Genomic DNA, 19,696 nt, shown 5'->3' with positions numbered 1-19,696 from the left:
TACATACATACATACATACATACATACATACATACATACATACATACATACATACATACATACATACATACATACATACATACATACATACATACATACATACATACATACATTGAGTGAAAAACTTCATGCGCATACGTACATACTTATACGCATATACATATGTACTACATAGACACACACACACACATGCACACCCACATAGATCTTGTTCCGAAGCTTAGCGCAAGCATGGGCGTTGACTTTCTGCGGCGGTGAGGAGAGAGGGAGAGAGAGAGAGAGAAAAGCAGAAGTACACGAAAAGCGGTCGTCGTCTGCGCTGGGCTCGCGACCTTAGCAGACGACACTTGAAGTTTGGCAAGAAAAAAGTACAAGTAGTGTTCGACCTACTCGCCTCTGGCTGCTCTCTGGCTGCCGTACCAGCTGTTGCTCTGGCGTGCTCACGAGTCGGCGGCCTTCTGTTCGGAAAGCGTTAAGGCAGTGAGAATGGCCGCACATGTTTTGGTAAGGAAACACGATAACGTCGATGGCGTGCAGCAAGGGAGGGCTGCTCGAGGCGCCTTCTTCTAGGCAACAAGACAGTTGCGTCGTTTTAGGTCTGTCGGAGAGCGTGCTGTTTTGTGTGCTTGTGCACGCTACAACGCACGCTGATTACTACCGACTATAGTCTCAGAAATTGAACGAAATGTTGCGACGCAATGTGTTTCGTCTGAGAAAGTGCAATGGGATTTTACTCTGTGTATACGTACGACATGACGCGCAGGCTCATTACCTTATTACTACTTCATCGAGGTCGTACTGCGAGAATTCTTTATAAATGCATACGCTGCGTCCTGTGACATCAGTCATTCCTGGTGATTACTATTGAGACATTGATGAGTTGAGGCTTCAAGTATTTGTAAATGAAGTAGTACATCTACGTTGCTTTTAGAGGGAGAACCCTGTGAAGAGTTCTTAACGGCAGCTTTATAATTCTATGATGACTAGTGAGAAAATTCTTCAAAGCCTGTAATTTTTTTTATTTTCCTGTGCGAAGAGCGTAATAGGGTCATACATGCAGATTAGAGACGAATGCAACGTTTTGAAACCTTGATGTCATTATTCGCATTTCTTACGAGCATTACAATATGTACGAAAGCCAGAGAGTACGGAGAAAGCGAGGAATTTGATGCGCGTGATAAAGCTGGGACCGCGTCGGAGCAAATGAATAGATCGTACATCACAAACGTACGAAGATCAATGACTCGTGCGAAGCAGACGGTGTGCGCATATCACATGGTATATTACTAAGCACCAGAAATGCATGATAACCAGCGCAGGGGTTCAGTGCGGCGACTGCGTTCCTCTTTCGGGGCTCGAGATCCCTGGTTCGAGACCCCGCGGGTGGGCATCATTTAGGATTGAGGCGAAATGCGGTAACGCCCACGCGACGTCGAACCACATGAACCAATCAGACATTTGATAAATAAGTTTATTTAATAAACGAAGTTCATCACGTTGATAAAATTGCACGTGCATTTTCGTTTCTCGCACGTGCTACACAAATCCGGTTATCTCAGCGGAAAATTCAACGACGCCATTTGGGAGTGTTAGTTTCTCCGTGTTACGTCTGGCGGCATCCTCGCTAGACGCCAGTCGCCAGGTTGGTGGCTCCACCTAGCGGCGCGGAGGTTGAGCAGTGAATACACAGAGCTGTTTTTTGCAGTAAGTAAGTGTATTTTATTTCGACCATCACGTCATACATGATGATGCAGGGGGACCGAAGTAAAAGCTGTCTTTCAACAGCTTGACAGAGCAACGGCCCCCCTTATTTGGCAGTAGCATACAAAGTCAGAAAAAAGAAAATACACAAAAAGAAGCACTGCCCACGGCGGTCACATTACACTACAGAGCAATATATAAACATATTACATAAAGGCTGCATCTGGTACATAACTTAAAAAAAAAAGAAGAAGGCTTTTAATGGTTTACACAATGCAATGACATGGCAAAGGCACTTTAACAGAAAAAACAGAAATAACACCGAGTAACACCATACTTCTGTAAAACGATTTGGCTTTAGTTGCATAAAGAAATAACAAGAAAAGGTTTAGGAAAGAAAGTAAGCCAAGAGTGTCTGAAATGTGGCATATTGAAGTGTTATATCCTGTCTCAATAGGTCATTAAGAAGTTGTGGAAGCCGGTGTTCTAACGTTTGTAGCCCATATGTTGTTCGAAATGTTTTAATTTCCCACATATCCTTATTTCTTGTGTTGTAGCTTTGTTCACGCCTTCTCAGGCCTGAAAGAGCAGTAATCAAATATATTCTACTTTTGCTGCTGGCTTACATTTTTGGCAGTGACGTATTTGTTAACGTGGCAAGCTCCCTCCCCCCCTTTCTTCCCCTTTGAGAACTACTCCTATGCGACACGATAAGGTGTCTAAAGCTTTCTCTTTGGAAAAGCGCCACATTATTATTATTATTATTATTATTATTATTATTATTATTATTATTATTATTATTATTATTATTATTATTATTATTTCTAATACTGCTAACCCCAACTCTACGTGTCATAGCAGAGTGGTACAGATCACCTATTAGAAGACAAAAACAGAATACATGAAAGCAGAAATATATATCAATACTAACATTGTTGCTATACACTTGTGTTCGGCATTGAAATAATAATAGTAATAATAATAATAATAATAATAATAATAACATCAACATTAACATGCGTTGGAAAAGCGTTACCCATCACAGAATATCCTGGAATAGACACAATTCGTCTTGCTCTACCACATTGAATTTCAGCTTGTTCCTATCAATTACAGAACGTGAAGAAACAAAAAGTGCACTGCTTAAAAGCGTTGTTTCTATATTTGAACGAGCGCTAAACTAAGTGCGTGACAGCTGCCTGCTAGCCTATAACCCGGCGAAAAAGTCGTCGCCACCATGGAGCCTTGCCTCTGCAATTGGCGTCTCCAGTTAGCCTGGCATTCCGTGATGGTTAGAACGTTTACGGCGGACAAGCTAAAACTACAGCAATCACTCCAACTGCGCCGAGGCGGACCTTTCTGGGACGAAGCCCGCGGTCCAGGCTGTTCCCTCTGACGTTTCCATTTGTTCCGCGGAAGCGCAGTTCATAACAGTCTAACAGTCAGTCGTACACTGTCGCTGGGGGGCTCGAAACAGGTCGCCCAGAGTTGGGAGCACAGACAGGAGAGAAAAATGACACACGAGTAGAGGCGGCAGTGCGTTTGACGGGGGGGAGGGGGGGGGAGGAGGCAGCGTAAAAGAAATTGAAAGGGCGCAACAGCGAGAAAGCTTTTAATGGCCGAAGAACTAAGGAAGCAAAAGAGAACGTTTTTCTACAGAACTCCGATTTGATGGATTGAGTGTTGGGTGACATATATGTCGCCGGCCGAGGGAAAGGCGACTTGAATGACAGCCTAGATGACGGTCCACTCGTAAGCAAGGACTCGTGGCTGGGTTCCCCAGCAGTTGTATCTTTCCTCTAAAAGACGGGAGTCGGTGAAGTCTATATAAACAGTCGGGCGAGTATGTAATCGGCAAATCACCGTTTGACACGTAAACTTGGTCATTCCGTCTCCTCCCAAAGTACCACAGGAAATGGTAATTTTAAGTTCAATTCAAACGGTTTTATTACGTGTCCCAGAGGCAAAAGTGTGTGCGAGAAGTAATAAAAATGAGACCTGTAGGTTGATCGTTTACTTGGTTTGATGGCAGCGTCGCCAAGTTGTTCGTGGTGGACCCGTCCGACGACTGGAACGCGAGAACAAATGCTAAATTCTTGAGATTTTACATGTAAGCGTTGTATCTGAGATGTGCCTAGTTAATTATGATGCCCGGCACTGTTACGAGGCCTTGTAAGCAAGCATTGGCGTGTCGTATTTAATCCCCTATTTTTTTAAAATCATCTGCGGGGCACCAATTCAGAGTTCTGCGACATGCATCGTTAATTATGATGCCCGACAACTGTTACGAGGCGTTGTAAGCAAGTATTGGCGTGTCGTATTCAATTCCCCATTTTAAAGAAATCATCTGCGGGCCACCAATTGACAGTTCTGCGATGTGCATCGTTAATTATGATGCTCGACACTTTTATAACGCCTTGTAAGCAAGCGTTGGCATATCGGATCTAATCCCCCATTTTTTTATCATCTCTGGGGCACCAATTCACGGTTTTTCGTTCTTAAGTGCTTCTTGCCTTTTGCTCTTACGAACAAATAGTTCTGGCGTAAGAAGATTTCGGTGCGTGTGGAGCCTCTCAGACGGTCGTCACAGGCGTGTGTTCATAGCGTGTTCATAGTGCGTTCTGCATAGCGCGTTCTGCATAGTGTGTTCCCATACAAGTTTCCCTCTGCTGTGATTAGGTTGGCTACAGCGATTTCTTACTCACCGAGAATGCGAGTGTTGTCGTTCTTTAGCATCGCGCTGCGCTTCGGGACGATGATACGCCGGACTACTTGCACACTATGTATACATACGCGGTTGCGATGTTCGCAAGTCGCTGCATTTGTCGCGCATTCTCCGCACTGGGCCTTTTCGTAGCTCTCGGATCGTGCAGACGCCGCTAGTCGTTCGTGCTGCGCCGAATGCGTACTCCGTTTCTTTTTCAACGCTGCGTTACGTTCGACCAATCAAAAAATGCGAGGCGCCGTAACGACGTCGGCACGTCCCCAGGAGGGCCGCGCAAACAGAAAACGCAAGGACGACGTAGAGCAAGCGCGTACACTGTAAAATAATTTACACCCTTAAAATTGAAAAAGGGTGTAAATGTGTCTATAACTGACACACTTAGGGTGTCAGTTATATAAATCACACCCTAAGGGTGTGAGTTATAGGCACGTTTACACCCTTTTTCACGTTTAAGGGTGTAAATTATTTTACAGTGTAAAAGACCACACAACGCGAAGCACCCGGCACTGCGCGCAAGGGCCACTGCTCTAAAGAAAGAAAAAAAGAAAAGAACGCCGACACAGTTTCTGCCAGACATCTATTAACAAGAATGCCGGAAGTCCCGTAACCTGAAAAGGATAAAGAAACCGAAACTGCGGCGCTCATTGGCCATATCGGAAGCGGAGCTACGTAGGTCACACGTAAAAGGTGTACTCGGCCTCCCGACAAATACGCTCGCTGCTTCGCCCGCCCTCCCTCTCCCCAAACCCCTCCGGTCGTTACTCTGTCCTTGCGCCCCATAGGATTCCAGCAACGAACAAAATAGTTGCATTCTTTTTGCGTTTGCACTGTCCCTTTCTTGCAAACTAACCACGCATTGCGCTCGTGCAGACTGAACATAACGGTATATACGTATGTGTCTTAGGTTGCCTACGCCACGGCGCCAGGCGGCGCTAGGGCGGAGCACATTTGCAGGCGAAAATGCCGCCAGGCTAAGTCAGCCTGGAGCCACCGAAATCCTCCCGCTCCTCCGAACAGTTATTACGGTAAAATGCCGCAGAGGGAGCGAGAGAGAGAAAGGGGGGGGGAAGCAGACAAAGAGTGCGCCGTCTCCACAGCTGCACTGTTGCTGCCGCCACGAGATTCCCATATACATTGTAAAACAGTTTACACCCTTAAAAGTAAATAAGGGTGTAAACCGATCGGTCTGTAACTGAAACCCTTTTTACACCCTCATTCAGTTTTTTAAGTGTGTAAGCTATTTTACACTGTATAAGCAGCGCAGGGTTACGTAAGGCGTTAGAATCGCACACACATGGCAGAGGCCATGTGTGTGAGGCCCGCGCGCGATTTTCGAGGCCCGCGCGCGATTTTCGATTCCCGCAGCAGTTTTTTTTTTCTGTGCTCGTAGCATATTCACGAGATGCCTGGAACGGGAACGCAGGCTGGTCGGGCGAGAAGCATTGCTTGCGAGCCGGGAGCTCGCCTTGATGTCGCCACGCGCTTCGTCGTCGGGAATGTCGCGCCAGAGAAAGAAAAAAGAAAAAGAAATAAAGAAAGAGGCCATCGCTCATCTGTCGGGCCAGCAACCGCTTCGAGAAACGCGCGCGCGACAAAGCTGCAGCGGCAGCCAAGGAGGGCAGCGCGGAATGGCAGCGAGAGAAAGAAAACCGAGAAACGAAACAACAAACACACACGAAACAAAAGCTATGCGAAATAAAGGAGGGGGAGGGAAAGCCGAAGCAGCCAAAGGAAACGCGTGTCGGCAGAACAACGTTCGCGCGACACTTTGCCCTTTTGTGTATACGCGACTATGCTCGTGTGATGATGGCGAACCGACAGCACCGCCCCCTCCCCGACCCCACAGTCCCATCCCTCTAACATTCTTGTTTCTTCCTTTCTCTCTCTCACACACACACATCGTTGCTTATATTCATCTCACTTGCTCAATATAAGCTCTTGAACGCATTCCCTGCAATCATTTAATTATGCATATTCGAGGGGGAAGGATTTGGGAACTAGGCCACACGGTCACACTAAATTTGCATTTCTTCCTTCCTTCCTTTGTTTGTTTCTTTCTTCGTTCTTTCTTTCTTTCCATCTCACTCATATTTTTCTTCGAAGGCATTGGGTCAGCTTACGTCGCACAAGGATGAGCGTAAAATATAAGCTTGCCGGCTGCCTTTTCTTCTTTTTATTATTTCTTTATCCTTTGCCTCTGTACTTTAGTGGAAAGAGAGCGATAGGAAGATGGAGAGGAGGCTGTCTTAGCATTGCCCTGGCATTGCGACACGCGGCATTTTATTTGGTTCGGTCGTTTGTTTGTTTTTGTTTTTCACTTGGAAGGGCTTCACAAATAAAAAAGCGCGCGTTCGGTCGTTTTTTCGTTCGAAGCGAGAAGTCGCCCCCGGTGGCAGACTCCGACGCACAGGGCGATTATTGAAATGGCCGGGCGCGCCCAGCCCACTGTGTATAGCCTCGTCTCGACTCGGTTATTTCGCCGTTTCTCCATTGTCGTCGCCTCGGCGCTGGTCGGGCTCTATTTATTGCGCGCGGAGACCACGTTCTCGCGCGCCGTCACCAGCACGACGAGAAGTGGGTACTATTGCGACCGCATGACGGACGCTTCTGTGGCCCTGACGTCTTCTTTTTGTATTCCGTCCGTTTGCCTCTACAGAGAACGAGGTCCGCCGCTTCCTTGTTTGTTTGTTTGTTCTTGTCTCTTTCTTCTGGCGAATAGGACGCTTTCATTGGGTCTTTCGTTTCTTCTCGTGGTGGTGGTCGCGCATTACACCGCCGATACAAAGGCGCCGATGCAAAGAGGCCGCGGCTTCCCGCGCATGGCCGGAATCCGTCGTCGCAAAACGCGCCATACTGTTTTAGAGATCTTCGAGACGCTCCAGGGCAGCGCTAACTTTCACCCGACGTTTTTAACGTGACGTTAGCCTTGTTGAACGTCGAGACGCACGTGCTGTCCTTGCGAGATCGTCGCGGCTGCGCGAAACTTCCGACAGATGTCGCTGCGGAGCCTGACTCGGGAAAGCGCATGCGCTGTAGCTCTAACACACGCCGCTCCCTCTCTCCCCGCGACGGCTTCCGGAGAGGGTTGGGTTGTGAGAGAGGAGGAGGCGGAGGAGGAGGAGGGAAGAAGTCACCCTTCACGCCGACGCGCTCCGTGCCGCCGGAAACGACACGTACGTGACGAATCGACTTAACGTGTATATGTATAGTAAAACAATACCACTGCACCCGTGTTGGTTAAGCGGTCTGTTCTGGGGGAATTGCGTAACGAAACAACAAACGGTACCCAAAGGTCCTCACTACAAAAAAAGTAAACGTCTTCAAGCGCATCATTCATTTAAGAAAGGGAATAGCCTGCTAGGAGCGCTTGGTTGCTCGCTGACATTGACAATCTTTGCCGATGGTTTCTGCGCATATTTCCTGCTTTCTTTGTGCTGACGCAAATGTTCCTATACCGTTTCTTTTTGCACGGCGTTTCTCTTTTTTCTTTTTTCATGTTCTTACTTGACTGTGCTGCACATTTCGACACAGCCGGCCCAGTACTGCGAGCCGTCAGGTTACATCATACCGGCCGTCCCTCGGCATTTCACAAGAAACCAGATGACCGCTTCCGCGAAGACCGTGAAGGCTAAATTTGGGGAAGCGTGAACTCGTTCATTGCGTATGACTTCGGAGTAAAGCGCCAAGCCACAGCCGATCGTACCGCCTTAGCCGAGCCGAGTCACTTTCACATAATGAGGAAGCTATGCGATCGGCATATATGGCTTCCGTGGATAAAGAAATTTATTACCGTTCTACGACAAACCTCGCAACCTCCTCTTGCATACGCGTCTAACCTTTTTCGGCAGACAACTCTCCTTGTAGTGACTTTTTTTTTCACATTTCGCTGCTTCTTGGTCCGCCGTGCTTCTCTCTCTTTGTCCCACGAAAGCCACTCCTTTATCTCTCCCACGCTTTCGCATCGTCTGCTGTGCTACTATATCTGCAGTTTTTTTCTCTCTCTTTTTTTTCTTTTTATGGCGCAGCAATTACACAGAGCTCGATGTCTCCATCGCCGTTAGACGAGTCGGCGGGCGTCCATCACCTCCACGTTAATTCCTTCCCTCCCCCATCCTTCTCTCCGCCGCTGTCTCATTGCATTTCGCACCAGGGTGCGCACGTGACGCGATGGTGGCGCCACTACCGCCACCGGCAGCAGAAGTAGCAGCAAACACGCACAAAACGGCAACCGTCGCGGTTAACTCAGGCAGCTCATTTCAGGCAAAGGTGGGGAGGGCTTTTCCCTGATGGCGTTTAATGAGCGGAAAAGAAAGAAAAGAGGGTTCGAATTCGGGGAGGAGAGGCATCAACCGCGTCGCATAAGCGCGTGTGGGGAGTAAAAAAGGGAAGAACCGCGCCGGGCGAAGGCCATTAATAAGGGATACGACGCGAAGCGGATTGAAGCCGGAGCGCAGTGGTAGGTGGGGAAGGGGAAGGAGAAAAAAGGGGGTGGCGGTTTAAACTGTATCATAGAAAAACCATTAGGCAGGAATAAATGAGCCGAGAACTGGGCCGCCGGCAAGGGGGGGGAAGCCATTTACAACTGGAATGTTTCGATTTCCGGTATCAAACAAAACGACGACAGCGCGACGGAGACCGCGCGCGCGTTTCGTGCTTTCGCTCGTTTCATTCCTTCGTTCGTTTGCGAGTTGATTCGCGCAGTGTGCCGCGAAGCCCTCGCCCCACCCTCTCCCCCTCACCTAAATTTATATCACATTTTTTTGCTTCGTCATTGTATATGTATAGGCATCGACGTGCTTATTCGCGCACGCCATCAGGGAAACCTTTACTTTTTTTGTCCTTGTATTTTCGATTGGCCAGAGGGTTCAGTCATAATTCATCTTGCGTCTCGAAGGAAGAGAACGCCTTGATCAAGAAGAAGGAATGGCGCGTAAGAGGAGAAGAAATTCGAGTAGGAGAGAGAAGGAGGGACGCGAATACTTCGACGCTCCCGAAAAGCATTGAGGGCGGTTGCCCCGCGTTTCCCTTGGAAACGTGCTTCTCGCTTGTGTATACCCGCAAGCGGGTGTACTGCTCCTTCTCGTCAACGGAGCCGGAAAAATATTACCGCGAGCCCCCCATCCGCAGTTTAAAAAAAATAAGGAGCACATTCGATTCGAGACTCTCGACGATGCCAGCTGTAAGGCTCACGCTCGCGGCAGGAATCCAGTCAGGAATCCAGCCATCTCACCCACTATAGGAGGGTATATGAGGGAGAGAGAGATAGAGAGAGATGGTGATGAATGATTCCTTGCTTTCGTTCGGAGCGGGGCAACAAATCGTCGACCGCTCGAAGGGCCGCTGCCGTCGACTGACCGACCGGGTGGAGCAACTGGCGGTTCTCCGTCTTTCACGCCGGCTTGCCACCGCTTATTCCTTCCGCGGCAATTTCGCTTTTCTTCTCCAGACGTGGCCCAGAAGGCACCCGCTCGCATACGCTCCGTTTGTTTCGCTGCATCGTATAATGCGTTCGCGATGGTGGTGTGGTGGCAAAATGCGGCGAACGAGCCCACCGCTAGTTACGCCAGTCAAGCAATGACGCCGTGTGCGTCTGTACATGCGTGTGTGTGTGTGTGTGTGTGTGTGTGTGTGTGTGTGTGTGTGTGTGTGTGTGTGTGTGTGTGTGTGTGTGCGTGCGTGCGTGTGTGTGCGTGTGTGTGCGTGTGTGCGTGCGTGTGTGTGTGCGTGTGTGCAAGCGTGTGTGTGTGTGTGTGTGTAAACATGAGTAGGTGAAGACGGAAAAAGCTTCGAGGAGCTGTGATTTCAAGCTCGGAGCCTCATCGGCGCCTGGCTGGGGTGTGATCACGAGGCGTCGGCGACTTGCGTCATTCGGGGATATTTTACGTAGTAGTGATACTGCGGTTGGAACCTGCTGGAATTTTTCATCTGTCCGGTGTTCCTGTTCCAACATCAGCCCGCCTTGTAGGGCGCCTTGGAGAAAAAATCATGGAGGAGCGGTATTGTCACTGAATACCCTCCGAGATCGGCGCAGCGCGTGGTGTTCCCTGATCTCGGAGGCCATGGTAACGATCCGCGCCGGTTTTGCTGTGCGCAAGGATACAAGGACCGGCGTGGCACGGACATAGAAGAGTACTTAAAGACCAACTACAGCAAAATATAGCATGGCGGGAAAAAAATATTTAGCCGCCGCAAGAACAAAACTCCAGTTGTGTTCAGTTATGTTGTTTGGTAGTTGAAGGGCACTCACGACCCTTGGCAACTTTTTTTAAACGAAGCACACGACGCAGTTTTCGAACATGAAATGTTTGTAGATGTTGCATTGTTACAGATCATTATGAAATTTTTACATTGTTAGTGTCCGTGCAATTATACGCAAATAGATCACCTGACGTCATCACTCAATGTACATGAATTGACTGATTGTGGTTTTGACCGTGTCTTGGCCGTTGGCATCACTGGTGGCTTCACCGGTAGATTCACCAGTTGGGAGGAACAAGCACCCCATGTGCATCAAAGCTGACGTCAATGTGCACTCGTGGAAGAACCCAGGTGCACTGTGCCCCGAATGCGAGAGCGGATGCGTCAAGCAATAAGCGATTACGCAATGTTTCATCGGCGCTTTATAGGGTCTGTTAACATTGAGCACTATCTGGGCATTTAATAACGACTGTGCGCACCACATAATGTCCTAGGTCACTGTGTTATACACTGTCGTAGACTGCACTGCCTTCGGGATCGGCCCGCGAAAATGGTCACATACCAGGCATGAAAAAAAAAAACTGGTCTAAATTCGACCATAATGTCTCGCTATAAAATATTTTGTAGCGATAGTGCAGTCACAGCGCAACATTATGCCTTGATATGAAAACGAGGGCATCGCAAAGAACTTGCAAGCAAGCATACTTGCGGCACGAAAAACTGAAAAGAGAAAAAGAGCGCCGCCATGACAGCTCGCCGGATGTGACGCAGGACCCAGACACGGCCTGCTCGCTCCTGCTTCGTAAGCATGGTGCATGCTGCGTGTGGATACGACTACATTGCAGCGGCTCAACTGTTGGGTCGTTGGTTTCCAACGACTCGAGATGACGGCAAACAATGGAACTAAAAGAGGGGCACCTTAGCTCAGAAAACTAGGCAACAGGAATGCGAATTCGACCACGCCCGTCAACTCAACAATTCAGCCCCGAGCCTATCCCCGGCAACTGCCTGCAGCTGCACATCGTTGACCATTCCTTCCCGCCCCCCCCCCCCAGATCTCATAACGCACTCCCTCTTATACGTTGGAAAATTATGCGGCTCTATCTGGTTTCAACTAAATAAACTAGGACGATGGTATCTTTAAAAAACGGCGTCGTTTACAACACCGTCTAGGAATTACACAACTTCCAGGACGCTTGCAGCATGGTATATAAAGGCGAAAAAGTGTCATTACATGTAGAGTTTCTTTTATACGTTCGTAAACGTATGACCAATCGCCGAATGCCGGCTTAGAGGATCTGTGTACGGTGGCCCTGGTGGCGACATCATGTGACGCATAATTTAACCAAAGAGAAGACACGAGAGAGGGAAAACCAGGCGAAAGGCAGGTAAGGCTAACCAGAAGGGAACGTCCGGTTTCATATTCTACAGTGGCAAACGGGGGAGCAGAAGGAATAAACAGCGAGAGAGCATCGACAGACGATTACAGTGGATCACTACTACCGCTAACTATCGCAGCACGGGGTCACCTGTAACGCAACGAATGGTGTTTCAGGCTACAACCGCTTACGCAGCTAACTCTGTTGTCCTTAAGCAAAAGTGTATATCTCACCCGAAGTTAATACTGCTATTACCTACCACATTCCAATGTTCATTTTTACGTTCTACCTGTCCATTTTTAAGAAATTAAACTCGGGTGAGATTTCGTCGCAGTTAGCTTTTAGGCCCTGTCGACCGATCGATAGCCAGTCGACCCGAATCGACCCCGCCTTGGGGGCGGAGTCCAATCACAGCGCGCCGGCAGGCTACGACTTGCTTCGACTCGACTTTGCGACAACACGCACGAAAGAGTATAGACTAAGGCAGGAAACACTGCAGGGACACAGAGACACACGATGCCATTTACGCGTCGGTGTCGCCGTGCATTGTAGTTCTCTTGCACGAGCTTTATTCCAGCCAACTGCTGACGTTGACGTACTACGCTTTGTCACACTCGCGAGTTAGCCCACGGATCACTAAACATCGCCAGATGCGAAATCCACGTGAGGCGCGTAAAATTCTTGCTCGCGAAAAAAGAAAAGGCGTTTATTCCTTCACATCTAAGCATTTCCACCATGAATAGAATGAGCGGAGAGGATAAGGAGAACGGTGCAGCCGCACTCAACGCTCTATGCGTTTCATGGCACCAGCGCAGGGTACTGCATAATATACGTCACACTTCCGGTTAGATAATGACGACATATGCCGAATGCACTCTACATGGCACTTAGACGCCGCGTCGCAACCATATGCGGGGCGCTATGGGGATGATTGAGAATGCGTTTGTACACAAGAACGGCGGTGCTCGGCGGTTACGGTCAGCTGTCCGACATTGCGGTCGTCCTACTGACGCCTACACACAGACAGACTCACCAATGCCCGTCAGCCGGCTGCTGCGTTCTTTTTTTTTCTTACATTTTTTCTCTCTTTGTCATCAAAACACCCGGTAACTATATGCCACCGGGCCAGTTAAAAAGGAGAAGCGGCAAAAGCCGCACCATGACACATGAGAACACTAAAATGTATAAATAAAGGGTCGATTGGTTCGGGCCCGCTGGTTCTTGGAACGTGAAAGCCATCGGCGATGTCGATGCGTTCGCGTGCAGGACAGGAGAATGGCCGTCGTGAAAGAAACCCGATCCTCAAAAAAAAAAAAGATAAACTTGAGAGCGGGGCAGGTTGTGTCACTTCTTCGCTAACGAGCCCTTTCTGGACATCGCGTTACTGGCCGTGCCGGTCTGTTGGGGTCGCAGCAGGTGGTTGATGGACGGGTTCACCTGGAGCTCCTCGGCCGAAAAGTTGAACAGGGGCGGCAGCGGACCGCCGTCCGGCAGCGTGGCCCCGGTCGCGCGCAGGTCGTCGAAGAAGCCGTGCGCCATGCCGTCGAAACACGTGATGCGCTTGCTGGGCACGTAGTCCAGGAGCCTGGCGAGCAGGTCGATGGCCTTGGGCGTCCCTTTGCCCTCGAGCACTTTCTCCCAGGGCACCGACTTGCGCTTGGGAAAACGGCACTCGGTCCAGTTCGGGTTCATCTGCAGCACCTGCTCCTCGGTGGGCGTGCCCAGGATGCGCATGATCTCGGAAAACTGGTCCAGGTTGCTGTCTCCGGGAAAGACGGGCCTCGCGATGAAGAACTCGGCGAGCACGCATCCCGCCGACCAGACGTCCACCATGGTGGTGTACTCGGTGGCGCCCAGGATGAGCTCGGGCGCCCGGTAGTAGCGCGAGCAGATGTACGCCACGTTCGGCTCGTCCTTGATGAGGATCTTGGCCGAGCCGAAGTCGCACACCTTGACCACGCACTTGTCCGGGTCGCAGAGCAGGTTCTGCGGCTTGATGTCCCGGTGACAGATGCCGAGCATGTGGATGTACGCCAGGCCCCGAAGGACCTGCGATGCGCGAATGTCGGGCAGAAGGAAAACAAAAAGGAAGTTGAGAAAACAAAATGTATTTTTCTTTCTTTTTGACATTCCAAAATAAATTTGAATACCCGGGAAACTGTCAACATCAAGATGGATAAGCGATTTCACTAATCTGCCTTGCATTGTACGATTTGAACAGCGAGAATTGCCGCTGCGACAAGATGGGAGGACTGTCCTTATCAACATTCGCGTAATACGTCGAATCAGTGAAGGCGGAGTGGCAGCTAGCCGCAGTCTATGATGAGTTTGCCTAAGACACCGAACCCTAGTTTTCTGAAGAAATTGGAGTCGACTAAGCATGACAGGCGTTGCCATGTGTCCCTGTGTTGGCGTACGGTCAGCCTACTGCTTGATTTTGAACACAAAGACCCTCAACGTAGCGTCGTTATGTTTCATTCATGAAGTAAATTAGCGAACTGAGGCCTCCGCGAGAATTTGTACACATGTTTCGCGGGTGATTTCTGCGTCTACTGTTTATACCAATAATTTCACCGCAATAAATTTACCCTGCCGAGTTTTAGGCTTAAGCAACTTTCCACAGCGGATGATGAACACGAGAACGTGAATGAAGGGACCACCGTCTTTTACGGTCCAGACGACCCAGTTCCAAAAATGTCCACGCCGTACTGTCACATACCTGAATTGCCGACCTTGTCACGCCAAAGGTGCCGCGCTTGCCTGGTGCATCATAGACTGACTGACGTGTGGGGTTTTATCGGCTAAGGTTCGATCACCGGATGTAGTTTAAAGCCCAGCTCACTCAAATCGCGAGCACTTTTTATGGTGGCTAGTTACAGACGGCGCCGGCCGGGTATCAAACCCTCGACCTCGAACTCAATTAGCACAAACGCCGAAGCCACCACGGCCGGTGGTGTACCTGGTACATGTAGAGCTTGATGAAGAAGAGCGGGAAGGTGTGCTTGTTCCGGCTGTAGTGCATGATGACCCTGTGGACGGTCTCCGGGATGTACTCCATGATGAGGTTGAGGTAGACCGTGTCCTTGTTCTTGTCCAGCGTGCAGAAGAAGTAGCACAGCCGCGTGATGTTGGGATGGGCGAGCGACCGGATGATCTGCAGCTCGCGGTTCTTGAACTTGCGGTCCTGGCGCACCCACTTGACGGCGTACACTTCCCCCGTGTCGACGAGCTTGATCTGCTGGACGACGCCGAAGGTTCCCTTGCCGATCACCTTAGTGCTGATGTACGACATCTCGATCAGCTCGTCGTCGGGCCCGTCGGACCGAACCACTTGCACCGTCTTCACCTGCGGCCGACAGCGTGCGCAGCTGACTTGTGTCAAAAATGCTATAGGAACGTACGCAGTCACGAGATCTTATGACCGTGATCGCGGCAACCCTAGCCGCTCGGTGCGGGCGACTGAAGTGGCGCTTTGTCGCTGTTTGAAGGTTTGGCGCGTGCACTCTCCCTGTTCGGGCTCGTGAGTCGTCTGCTTCCTTCGACAGACGGAGTGTAAGCCATTGCGCATGCGCATAATGGGGCACGTTTCGTCATTTCCAGATATCTTGCGATAGCGACGGTAGCAGACGAAGCGCGAGCGGCGATCCGAACTAGCAAGATTCGGTCTTCGAAAACAGCGAAATTTGAGCCAGAACCGAGCATCGGTATAGGCGCAACTAAACAGTATTTTTCGCGATGTGCAGGGAAAACGCGCGCGTCTTCGTACACAGTAACTTGACGAAAACACATAAAAGTAACGCTACAGAAGGTATGACAAACACTCCGAGAGCTGGGTTGTGCAAAGCAGGGGAGTGCCGCGATTCAGCCCCGTATTCTCAAACGACCCTCGAGACTCGAAAGCTCTTGCTCCACTCCATCGAGCTGAGTACAACGTCGCCCTTCGACTGATGAGGACAGTGCGTGTCTCGAAGAGTTGCCGTGGATCGTCGTGAAGCACAGTGACTACTTCTCTCGAAGGATCGCGCTGTTTTCTAGCTTCGAGGGGAAACGACAAACAACGGAGGCGTGCAAAAACAAAGTTCACAATAGGGGTTCGCAAAGTTCGGTTATGGGAATTCATCGAGGGGTTCTTTTTTTCTTTTTTCTTTTTAACATAGGTTGGACATTGGACAATATAATAACAAGAGCCTCCTGGGGCTACTCACCGGCCCGTTACAAAGGGGACGCTCATAGCGTCCACCCGTCCAACCGTCCATCCATACACTGATGCCGGCAATTTTTCGTTTGTTTAAAAAAAAGGATGGGCAAGACATTAAGAAAATAATGATAAAAAAGAGCTTGGTGGCGCAACTCCACCGCCCCGTTTCAAAGGAGGCGCTCTAGGATGGCAGATAGAAGATGCAGTGTGGCGGGCGGGAGAGAGGAGCTGCGCAAGATGGCGACGAAACGTGGTGTTCCTGTTAGGGGGCGCTGTATGCGCCGAGAGCACGTTCAGCCGATGCGGCGGTGCATACGTGTAGGCGCAGCTACAGCCGAATGCGGGCTACCTATTCTCGTTTTCTCTGCGAGTTTATAATTTTTTCCCATACATTGCGCACGTACCTGCTTTTCAGCCATTCGCCAGGTCTTGCATGTGCGCGGGAAAACAGCTAGAAGCGGCGCAATGACAGCCGGAGGGAGCGCGTTGTGTTTCTGATGTGTCGGTGACGTGACGTCGCGAATGTCTGACACACGGTGTGCCTTAAAGAATTTCGTAAATCCATAGTCCTATTTCGCAATGCTGTGCGACAAATATCGTTTTGTACCACGCAGGCCATATGACGAGCAAACAAAATAAGGGTATCATATAAAAAAAATGGCAAGCTCAAGTTGTTTCAATCAGGCCTGCATAGCTGCGCCGCAGAAATGAGAATTATCACGCATAGATTATGCGATTAAGTGATAAGCTGCGTGGTGCAGTGGTTTCGTTCTACCTTTCTTTTACATTTTGTTTCTTTTTCTTTTGATAGGTGTTTTCTTTTTTCGATGAACGCTGGTTGCTTCGAAGCGACGTTCACAAATGTCGCCGTCGTGAGTTCTTTGTATCTCCGTTTTATATCATCATGGGCAGACTTCTTCCGTCGCAGGGCATCCCTCGGAGCTCAAAAAAAAGGAAACGACACTTTCTTTTCGGCCGCGCACGATTTGTACTCATTTTTCAGCCACGTACGAAACACGTGCCTGCTTTCGAAGGCCACGCCGCTACTACATCCAACTTCTGCCAAGCTTGCGCAACAAAGTAACGCGTTCGGTAAAAACGGTGCACTTCTGCAATACCGACAACACATTGCACACTGGTGCGCTGGTTCAACGTGCGTACGGCCGCCGCGCTGCGAACCCTATACGCACCCTGACGACTACAGCGCCCCGGAGAACCCCTAGCGGCGGCAAGAATTTTCATCGCATCTGTGCGCTCCTCTCCCACGGCACCCGTCACACCGTCCCTTTTAGCCACCACACTCATATCATCCATCCATTGAGTCGAGGTGGAGTGCTGAATGGAGTAACGTTCAAAAATACGGAGATCAACCAGCTATTGCAGCAGCTCCCTTCACCTGGCTGACTGAAGATCTTTGAAGCTGATTGAAGCACGTGTGATGGTGCCTGCTCAGATTACCAGTTTCCTCTCCACGGTGTACGTCGGTAACGTGAGGGGAAACATAACAGGGTGCGCATACAGACATGCTCTGGCACAGAACATCAAGGTCACGATTGCTCATGACCCTAGCACCGGAACCAGTCTACCTCGTGATTCTCGCAAAAGGGTCACGTGCTACTCAATGTAGCGCTCAACAAAACGGATTGCCAGGTGAAGGAACACATCCGCGTCGTTCGCGCAGCTCAGTTTTGTAGGATGGAGTAACCATCCTTCCCATGTTCTTATGGCTAAACTACACTGCGGCGCCTGCTTACATACCAAGAAAGCGAGACAAATCGGGGAACACGTTAACAGCGGGCCAAGCAACTCGCTGACAGTTCCCCGCAGCTCGTCTTTCTAAACGCACGTGTACGTTGAACCGGTCACGACGGAAGGACGTCAACCTAGGACGTCCCGTCAAACCACCGCGACTCCTTCACGGCTACACACCAGCGCCAGAGGCATCGCTCAAGCAAGAAACCGGCAGCCACGGCAGAGGCAACTCACCTTCTGCCCGTCGCGCTTGGTGATCACAATGTCGGTGATTGGCAGGTGGTAGTATCCGCCACCGCTGGGGTTGTTGGCACCCGTCGTGGAGAAAGCGGTCAGCTTTCTCGCCATGCCCGCGAATGACTCCGTGGCTGGCGTGCTCGGCCTTGTTTGGTCCGCGTCGCTGAGCTCGACCCTGCCGCTGACGCAGGATGCACGGTGGCGAGGCCCCGGCGCTAGGGCCTCATGGGCGCCGCTCGGCTCCTCAGGAGGCGACCAGGGCACCGAGCGCTACCGGCGGGCACATGACGCGGCGCCGACGTCTCCAGCTGCTTCGTCGTCGTGACCTCTGGCGCGGGTTTTTGTTTTTTTGTTTTGCTCGGCCAATCTTCTTCGATGCAGCGGACCAGCCGCCGATGCGCGCGGCCCTGGGCGCGAGGCCAGCGCCGCTCGGGCTGCGGCTTTGGATTTGTCTTGTGGCCCCACACACGGGCGCATACCCACTACGGGGGATTGGCCAAGAAGCAGGCGGTTTTCCGTATGTTTAGCATTAGAAAAACTAAATTTGTATAGTAAAGCGTGGTACTAAAGAACTGTGTTTTGACGCTAGGCCACCGCCGACTCTCCTTTTTTTTTGTGTGTGTGACTGTCTCGCCTGTCCCGTGGCCATGGCTGGCCGTCTGTCGCCGGTCTGATGGGGACAGCTGAGGGCATTTCGCCGTCATGCTACGATACAGAGGCTCTGAAGCTCTTCCAGTAGTCTCGAGTCGAAACGCTAGCGTGACAGCTGCTTTCTGATGCTGGAAGAGTCACCTGGTGGTGACTCTGGTGAGAGACGTCCTTTTGACGTGACGACTGCGGGAACGGCGAGCGCCTGCCTGTTTCGTAACTTGCGTGAACTCCATATGTGAAGGCTTGCCTGGGGGGGGGGGGGTCTATTCCTGACACTCACGTACCCCGATGTCTGTATTCTAAGCCAATCACAGAGGGCGCAGCAGCCAACTGTGAGCTAATCACAGCTGACAGGATGACGAATTCGACATGGCGCTGGCGTCCTCGACCGTGTCAGGCTATGCCAAGCATGCGACGTTGCACCGTTGCGGACCGTGAAAGCTCCTGCCTCTAGACAGCCGATAGCAGATGGTGTCGTGAACGTCACTTCATATAACGTTATGATTTTAGACTCCTGTTATCTGTATTAGATTACCCGTTATTCATTACGCAGTGCTACCTTAGTAACAGAGTTATAGGGGGCTGAGAGCTCTCCAAGCTACGTCACAGCAGCCTTTACCACAGTCTTCTTCATCTAAGGTGGTGGTTTGGGCTAGTTCTTCTAACGCTATTTCATGAAATTGTTTTAGCGTTGACAAGCAGGAACACCAAGAATAAACAACAGGATAAATAAAGGGCTGCTTTGAGCTAATTGTTTACATTAAACAGAAAACGAACGCTAAATGCGCAAGACATGGTATGCGCACTTTCAGTGTGCATATCTTCAATGTAATCAATTTACTTGCTTGATAGAGA

At 50.2% G+C, this 19,696-nt stretch overlaps 2 protein-coding genes across 3 annotated transcripts in view; one reads left to right on the top strand and one right to left on the bottom strand.

The window, feature by feature from the left end:
- Nucleotides 1-19,696, top strand: part of Ca-alpha1T (Ca[2+]-channel protein alpha[[1]] subunit T) — a 397,067-nt gene that overhangs the window by 111,867 nt on the left and 265,504 nt on the right. The gene's annotated exons all lie outside the window — the stretch shown is intronic.
- On the bottom strand, nucleotides 13,341-18,584 carry LOC142590038 (glycogen synthase kinase-3-like). The gene is made up of 3 exons (XM_075701867.1): nucleotides 18,188-18,584; nucleotides 14,963-15,349; nucleotides 13,341-14,052 (listed from the first exon to the last, which is right to left on the bottom strand). The coding sequence occupies exons 1-3, from the start codon at nucleotides 18,299-18,301 to the stop codon at nucleotides 13,348-13,350; spliced, it is 1,206 nt and encodes a 401-aa protein (XP_075557982.1). The 5' UTR covers nucleotides 18,302-18,584; the 3' UTR covers nucleotides 13,341-13,347.

The sequence above is a fragment of the Dermacentor variabilis genome, chromosome 8, assembly GCF_050947875.1.
Source record: "Dermacentor variabilis isolate Ectoservices chromosome 8, ASM5094787v1, whole genome shotgun sequence".
NCBI classification, from domain to species: domain Eukaryota; kingdom Metazoa; phylum Arthropoda; class Arachnida; order Ixodida; family Ixodidae; genus Dermacentor; species Dermacentor variabilis.
Note: the sequence above shows the minus strand (reverse complement) of the source record. Positions and strands in the feature narration are given on the sequence as shown.

What these genes read in the sequence shown, in the direction of transcription:
- LOC142590038 (XM_075701867.1), bottom strand. Translation starts at nt 18,301, where the DNA reads ATGGCGAGAAAGCTGACCGCTTTCTCCACGACGGGTGCCAACAACCCC. An exon ending in CCAAGCGCGACGGGCAGAAG is followed by an intron (nt 15,350 to 18,187) that starts GTGAGTTGCCTC and finishes TGTCGGCCGCAG; the next exon opens with GTGAAGACGGTGCAAGTGGT. An exon ending in TCAAGCTCTACATGTACCAG is followed by an intron (nt 14,053 to 14,962) that starts GTACACCACCGG and finishes CGCGCATCGCAG; the next exon opens with GTCCTTCGGGGCCTGGCGTA.